At 44.1% G+C, this 8,087-nt stretch overlaps 1 protein-coding gene across 1 annotated transcript; it reads left to right on the top strand.

Moving 5' to 3' along the window:
- The first annotated feature begins 4,487 nt into the window (after positions 1-4,487).
- Positions 4,488-6,224, top strand: LOC138905291 (uncharacterized). The gene is made up of 3 exons (XM_070193800.1): positions 4,488-5,351; positions 5,502-5,777; positions 5,937-6,224. The coding sequence occupies exons 1-3, from the start codon at positions 4,488-4,490 to the stop codon at positions 6,222-6,224; spliced, it is 1,428 nt and encodes a 475-aa protein (XP_070049901.1).
- The last annotated feature ends 1,863 nt before the right edge of the window (positions 6,225-8,087 follow it).

Genomic DNA, 8,087 nt, shown 5'->3' with positions numbered 1-8,087 from the left:
TATACTATATTAAAAGCACGAAGGCCCTTAGCGAAATGTCGTTCGCCTTTTTTACCCTTTAAAATTAGATTTCACATTGGACAAAATAGTCATTTAAATTATTTTCCTAATATTTAGGACTTTGAAATCACCTAAAATTTTGCTTATTAAATGTTTCTTTATTTGAATTATATAGAAAATCCTAATATTTAGGACTTTAAAATCAATTAAAATTTCGCCTTATATAAATTCTTTTATAATAATGTAACATAATTATTTTCTTATATAAGGAAAAAAATTGAAACCACAAAGAGGAAATGATAGGAATAACGAGGATTACAAACTAATAATAACTGTGACTTGGTTTTGTTTGTCAAGTTCTGCATTACTACTTCACCTTCTTATTTTTGATCTTATTTGAGAATGAAGATTTATATAAAAACATTTATGGTCATGACTATTATATTAAAATTTCTCCCAAATATGATGTTTCATTATATTACATATATTCACCGAGTTAGGAAGATTAAATAACCCTAGATAACAATGAATAAGGCGTAACGACCCGATCAGTCGTTTTGCTTTCTAGAACCCCATTCCCCTAAATAAGATTTCACATACGTGCTTTTACTGTTTTATGACTTGGGGGGATGGTTAGCTCGGGATTTGGAAGGGTTCAGATTGAAATCGGAACACTTGGTTCTGTAAGGTTGGCTTAAAAGACTAAGTTTGACTTCGGTCAACATTTTGAGTAAACGACCTCGGAATCAGGATTTAACGGTTCCAATAGGTTCGTATAATGATTTCGGACTTGGGCGTATGCTCGGGTCGGGTTTTGGATGATCCGGGCGTATTTCGGCGCCTAATAATGAAAGTTGGCATTTTGGGTGAATTTCATAAGTTTGGGTTGAAGTGGATCTTTAAATTATAGACGTCCATTTGGGATTCTGAGCCTGAGAATAGCTTTGTATGGTGATTCTGGACTTAGGGGCGCATCCAAAAGTGGATTTGGAGGTCCGTAGGTCGTTTCGGGGTCATTTGGCGAAAAATGAAAATTTGAAGTTTTTGGAAAGATTAACCGAGGGTGGACTTTTTGATATCGGGTTCAGCTTCCGGTTCTGGAAGTTGGAGTAGGTCCGTAATGTCATTTTAGACTTGCACGCAAAATTTAGCGTCATTCCGAGTTGATTTGATAGGAATCGGATGCGCGGGGGTATTTTTAGAAGTATTTGAGTTCATAAGTTAATCCATGCGATTTAGGGTCCGATTCGTGTTTTTTAATGTTATTTCAGTGTTTCGATCACTCGAGCGAGTTTGTATGATGTTGTTAGACTTGTGTGATTTTGGTGTGGGGCCCCGAGGGCTCGGGTGAGTTTCGGGCGTTCGGGAGGATGAGAAAAACTTTAGTTTTTCTGGTGTTTCTTGGCAGTTGCTGCAGGTCTCGCAAATGCGGGAATTTGTTCACATTTGTGAACCTCGCATTTGCGAGGAAGGCTTCGCTATTGCGAAGAAGCTTGGGCTGGGCAGTTTTTGCATTTGCGACACTTTGGTCGCATTTGCGATCTCAACAGTGTTCGCATTTGCGACTCCTTGGTCGCATTTGCGACTTTGGCAGTAGAAGCCCAGGTTCACATTTGCGATGGATTTGTCGCATTTGCGACCTTCGCATTTGCGAACCAGGTGTCGCAAATGCGACATCTGAGACCTGTGCACAACTTATTAAATGCGGGACTTAGGCCATTTAGCTCATTTTCTTTCATCTCTTAGGCGATTTTGGAGTTCTTGGAAGGGAGGTTTTCACCTAGCACTTTGAGGTAAGTAATTTCTACACAACATGAGTTAAATACATAGATTATGGGTAGATTAATATGTAAAAATTTGGTAAAATCAAGGGTTTAGATGAAAACCTAGATTTTGGATAAAAATGGGATTTGACCACGAAATTGATTATGGAATTAGATGAAAATCATATATTTGAGTTCATGAGGTTATGGGTAATAATTTTCATAATTTCCGGATTCCGGGCATGTGGGCCCTGGGTGAATTTTGAAAATTCTTCAATTGGGGTTGGGTAATTGCTTTAATAGTTAGAATATGAACTTTTGAGCTTATATTGACTATTTTATATAACATTTGACTAGTTTCGAGTCATTTAGGCACTAAATACAGGGTTTGAGCACAAATCTTGGATCAGAATTAGGCTTGAGACAATGTAGGTCTCTTTTCTAACCTTGTAAGAGGGAATTAACTCCATAGGTGAACTTAATTCATATGTGATTCTATTTGTGGGGGGCTACGTACGCGCGAGGTGACGAGAGTCCATACGTAGCTACTACTCATGATTATGTCCGGGTAGTTTTAGGTTTCACCATATTTTATGGACACCGTTATTTGATTATGCTTATTAATTGTGTTGAATAGAGTTGAGGTTGAGGATATCAAGATTTTAAGAGTTTCTAGCTGGATTTCTTAGTTTGGAAAGAATTGAGGGATATTATGATAACTTGATAAAAATCTATGTTAAACCGCGTCGTAAGTATTTTCTGCGAGCGGGGTAAATTTTCACTACTCTCATGGGAGTGGGCCATTCGCCTCGGCAGGTTAATAGATGCATCTATGGTCCGTACCGTTCGACCCTCGGCAGTGCACACAATTTATATTTATATATATTTGGATCGGGCCGTACGTCCTCGGCATAATTCGTGCGTGATGATACTGAAGCCCTCTTATATTTGATATCGTTTTATTGACTTGAGAGGTTAAATAGTTAAATTGAGGGAAAAGATTTGGTTTTTACTATGGTCAAAGTATTGTTTAATTATTCTTGCTCCAAGTTCTATTGTCATCTATATATATCATCTTTAATTAGAATTTCAGAGTATATTATATTGTTGGCCCATAGTAAGTGTCGAAGTCGACCCTCGTCACTACTTCTTCGAGGTTAGACTAGATACTTACTGGGTATATGTTGTGTATGTACTTACACTATATTTTTGCACTGAATGTGCAGGATCTGAGGCAGGTGCATCTGGATATCAGTCCAGTGCGCACACTTGATTACCACTTGGGGATTCACGGTGAGCTGCCTTCTGAGCCCGTTCTGCAGCAGCCAGAGTCTCTTTTTTTTATTGTATTTTTCTGCCTATTTCACTTCAGACAGTAGACTAGTATTCTTTTGTATATTCTACTAGATGCTTATACACTTGTGACACTAGGTCTTGGCACACACTAGTAGACTTGAGATTTTGGTTTTATTCTATGATTATGATTGCACACAATTGCTTTCGTGTTATTTATTTTGATATGTTATTTCTCAAATCCGTTTAATTTAAGGAAAGTTTAATTACTTGGAAAAGAATTTGCTAAAAGGAGGAAATCATGTGACTAGTTCACAGTTGGCTTGCCTAGCAGCGACGTTAGGCGATATCACGACCTACTATGAAATTGGGTCATGACAACATGGTATCAGGGCACTAGGTTCACGTAGGTCTCACAAGTTATGGGCAAGCCTAATAGAGTCTTGCGGATCGGTACGGAGACGTCCGTACTTATCTTCGAGAGACTATAGGGTGTTTGGAAACTACTCTTCATTCATCTCCTATTGTACAGTTGATGGTGTACTAAGTTTCTTCTCTTATTCTCTCATAGATGGTGAGAACACGCATGGTGGGGGTTCCAAACCCGGGAGGGGCTACTCCCCCTATTGCTAGAGGCCGAGGCAGAGGTCGGGGGAGGGCACCTGCCCGAGGTAGGGGACGAGGACGTCCTAGAGTTTCCCTAGTTGCACCACCAACGGATCCAGTGGAGGAACCCATTATTGAAGAGCAGGGCGAGATGCCCACAGCAGAGCCAACCCCGGTTGATTTCATGTCAGTACCGGTTGGTTTATTTCCAGCAGACCCAGCCACATCTCAGGCGGGAGGGGGAGCACAGACCCTACTGCTCAGGCTCCAGGACATGCAACTGCCTTATATCAGACCCCGAGCACACTACCCGTGGGCAGATCCCTGTCAGTTGCAGCAGCTGTACCTGATCCTAGACCAGCTGCGACCGGCGAGCTGCAGAAGCTATTGGATAGATAGACCAGGCTTCATCCTCCTGTCTTCGGGGGTGAGCGACATAAGGATCCCCAGGACTTCATTGATAGGTGCAGGGACAGACTGCACAACATGAGTATATTAGAATCTCATGGGGTGGATTTTACTACTTTCCAGCTGGAGGGCAGGGCCCGTAGGTGGTGGCAGTCTTATTTTCTTGGCAGGCCGGCAGGTTCCCCTCCCTTAACTTGGGACCAGTTTACACGCCTATTCTTGGACAGGTATATTCCACCCTCTGTGAGGGAAGAGTTGCAGTTTCAGTTTGAGCAGCCCCAATAGGGTCAGATGTCAGTGACCGATTATAAGGCGAGATTCTCTGAGTTGTCTCGCCATGCACTTATGATACTTCCTATTTAGGTGGAGCGAGTGCGGAGGTTTGTTGCGGGGTTTCACTCAGGTATTCAGGCTACTATGGCCCAGGAGGTTGAGATGGGGACTTCTTATCAGCTAGTAATGGAGATAGCTCAGAGGATTGAGGGTTACCGTCAGAGAGGTAGAGAGCAGATGCATAGGGACAAGAGGGTTCGTTATTATGGGGAGTTTAGAGGTGTCCCGGCAGGGGGCCGAGGCCAATTTGGGAGGGGTCATCCTAGCAGGCCAACATATCCAGCACCACCACCTCCTCGGGGTGCTCCGGTAAGACCCTATTTCAGTGCCATACTTGAGAGTTCTTACCGTCCACCAGCTATTCAGGGTTCTTCCGGTGGGTATTCAGGCCATCAAGGTCAGACTTTAGAGAAGCAGTCCACCGCTCCGAGGGGTTGTTACGAATGTGGAGATCCTGGTCATATGAAGAGATTTTGTCCAAGACTCCGGGGCAAGGCGGTGCAGCAGAGTCAGCAACCCATGATTTTAGCACCAGTAGCCGCACCAGCCGTCCGGCCACCCAGACAGGGAGGGCAGGTGGGTAGGGGCCGTTCTAGAGGTGGAGGCCAGGCAGGAGGAGGCCAGCCAGGTGGCACTCCATCTAGGTTCTATGCTTTCCCGGCCAGACCAGATGCAATGGCCTCAAATACCGTGATCACAGGTATTATTTCTGTCCGCGGTAGGGATGCTTCGGTATTATTTGATCCAGGGTCCACCTATTCATATGTGTCATCCCCGTTTGCTCATTTCCTGGATATTCCTCATGAGTCCTTGGGCACTCCAATTTATATGTCCACTCCTGTGGGCGATTCTATTGTTGTGGATCGGATCTATCGGTCTTGTGTGGTCACAAACTGTGGATACGAGACTAGAGCGGATCTTCTGTTACTTTATATGACCGACTTTGAGGTCATCCCGGGCATAGACTGGCTATCCCCATATCACGCCATCCTTAATTGCCATGCCAAGACTGTTACCTTGGCGATGCCAGAGTTGTCTATATTGGAGTGGAAGGGTTCGTCTGTCAGTGCATCTAGCCGGGTTATCTCTTTTCTAAAGGCTCGACATATGGTCGAGAAGGGTTGTTTGGCTTATCTAGCTTATGTTCGGGATAATAACACAGAGATTTCAGCGATTGATTCGGTGCTAGTAGTCCGGGAGTTCTCCGATGTGTTTCCTTCTGATCTTCCAGGCATGCCAACAGATCGTGATATCGATTTCTACATCGACTTGGCTCCAGGTACCCAGCCTATATCTATCCCACCATACCATATGGCTCCGAAAGTGTTGAAGGAGTTGAAGGAACAACTTGAGGAGTTGCTAGCAAAGGGGTTCGTCAGACCAAATATATCTCCTTGGGGTGCACCAGTTTTATTTATGAAGAAGAAAGATGGGACTATACAGATGTGCATTGATTACCGCCAGTTGAACAAGGTCACCATCAAGAACAAGTACCCGTTGCCGCATATTGATGATTTGTTTGACCAGTTGCAGGGTGATAGGGTGTTCTCTAAGATCGACTTGAGATCAGGGTACTATCAGTTGAAGATGCGGGACTCGGATGTTCTGAAGACTGCTTTCCGTACTAGATATGGAAATTATGAGTTTCTAGTGATGTCCTTCGGTTTGATTAACGCCCAAACGGCGTTTATGGATTTGATAAACAGGGTGTTCAGGCCATATATTGATTCGTTTGTCATTATCTTCATTGATGACATTTTGATCTACTCGCGTAGCATGGAGGAGCACAAGCAGCATTTGAGAGTGGTGCTTCAGGCCTAGCGGGAACAGAAGTTATATGCTAAGTTCTCCAAGTGTGAGTTTTGGCTAGATTCTGTCGCATTCTTGGGGCATGTTATATCAGGCGAGGGTATTAAGGTAGATCCCAAGAAGATTGAAGCATTTCAGAGTTGTCCTCGTCCCACTTCGGTGACTGAGATTAGGAGCTTCTTGGGGTTAGCATGTTATTATCGCCAGTTTGTGGAGGGCTTCTCATAGGCTTCTCATATATTACAACACCTTTGACTAGATTGACCCAGAAGGGTGCTCTATTTCGTTGGTCCGATGATTGTGAGGCGAGCTTCCAGAAGCTCAAGACATCTTTGACTACAACATCGGTCCTAGTGTTGCCTTCCGGTTCGGGGATGTGTACTGTGTATTGCGACGCTTCACGTATTGGTTTGGGTTGAGTATTGATGCAGGAGGGGCGAGTTATTGCATATGCTTCACGTCAGCTGAAGCCCCATGAGAAGAATTATCCTATGCACGGTTTGGAGTTGGCCGCGATTGTTCATGCTCTTAAGATCTGGAGGCATTATCTTTATGGGGTGTCCTATGAGGTTTACACTGATCATCACAGCTTCCAGCATTTGTTCAAACAAAGGGGTCTCAATTTGAGGCAGCGCAGATGGCTTGAGTTACTGGAGGACTATGACGTCACCATACTTTATCATCCGGGCAAGGCGAATATAGTCGCGGATGCCTTGAGGAGGAAGGCAGAGAGTATGGGTAGCTTGGCCTTCATTTTAGAAGAGGAGCGGCCACTATTTTTGGACATTCAGTCCTTGGTTAACAGACTTGTGAGGATGGATATTTCAGAGCCCAACTGAGTTCTTACATGCGTCGTTTCCCAGTCTTCACTATTGGAGCAGATCAAGGCTCGACAGCTTGATGATCCGCACTTGTTGGTCCTCAGAGCGACGATACTACAAGGTGGTGCCAAAGAGGTTACTATCAGCGAGGATGGTGTTCTGCGACTCTAGGGTCGTCGATGTGTTCTTAATGTCGATGGCGTGAGGGAGAGGATTTTAGAGGAGGCACACAGTTCTCGATATTCCATTCACCCAGGTGCTACGAAGATGTATCATGACCTGAGGAAGCATTATTGGTGGCGGCGGATGAAGAAAGACATAGTTGAGTATGTATCTAGGTGCCTAAATTGCCAGCAGGTTAAGTATGAGCACTAGAGGCCAGGTGGCCTACTCTAGTAGACGACTATACCTGAGTGGAAGTGGGAGCGCATTACTATGGATTTCGTAGTTGGGTTGCTACGGACCTTGTGGAAGTTCGATGCAGTGTGAGTCATTGTTCACCGATTGACCAAGTCGGCACACTTCATTCCGGTTGTGACTACGTATACTTCAGAGATGTTGTCCCAGATTTATATTCAGGAGATAGTTCGGTTGCACGGTGTGCCAATTTCCATCATATCAGATAAATGCCCTCAATTTACTTCACATTTTTGGAGAGCAGTACAGAGTGAATTGGGGACTCGTGTAGAGCTCAGCACATCTTTTCATCCGCAGACCGACGGGCAGTCGGAGCGGACAGTTCAGATTTTTGAGGATATTTGCAGGGCATGTGTGATTGACTTCGTAGGTCAGTGGGATCGTTTCTTGCCTTTGGACGAATTTGCTTATAACAATAGTTACCAATCCAACATCGAGATGGCTCCATTTGACGCTTTGTATGGTTGGGGATGTTGTTCGCCCATCGGATGGTTTGAACCCGGTGAGGCTAAGTTATATGGTACTGATTTGGTGAAGGATGCCTTAGAAAAAGTAAAGTTGATTCAGGAGCGACTTCGTACAGCACAGTCCAGACAGAAGAGTTACGTGGATCAGAAAGCACTTGATTTATCATTTA

Source organism: Nicotiana tomentosiformis, chromosome 2, assembly GCF_000390325.3.
Source record: "Nicotiana tomentosiformis chromosome 2, ASM39032v3, whole genome shotgun sequence".
Lineage (NCBI taxonomy): Eukaryota > Viridiplantae > Streptophyta > Magnoliopsida > Solanales > Solanaceae > Nicotiana > Nicotiana tomentosiformis.
The sequence above is the reverse complement of the archived record's forward strand: the minus strand, read 5'-3'. Positions and strand labels throughout refer to the sequence as shown.

Coding starts and splice junctions, on each gene's coding strand:
- LOC138905291 (XM_070193800.1), top strand. CDS start 4,488: ATGGCCCAGGAGGTTGAGATGGGGACTTCTTATCAGCTAGTAATGGAG. Junction 5,352..5,501: donor TTTATATGACCGACTTTGAG/GTCATCCCGGGC, acceptor TCTTTTCTAAAG/GCTCGACATATGGTCGAGAA. Junction 5,778..5,936: donor AGTTGCTAGCAAAGGGGTTC/GTCAGACCAAAT, acceptor GACCAGTTGCAG/GGTGATAGGGTGTTCTCTAA.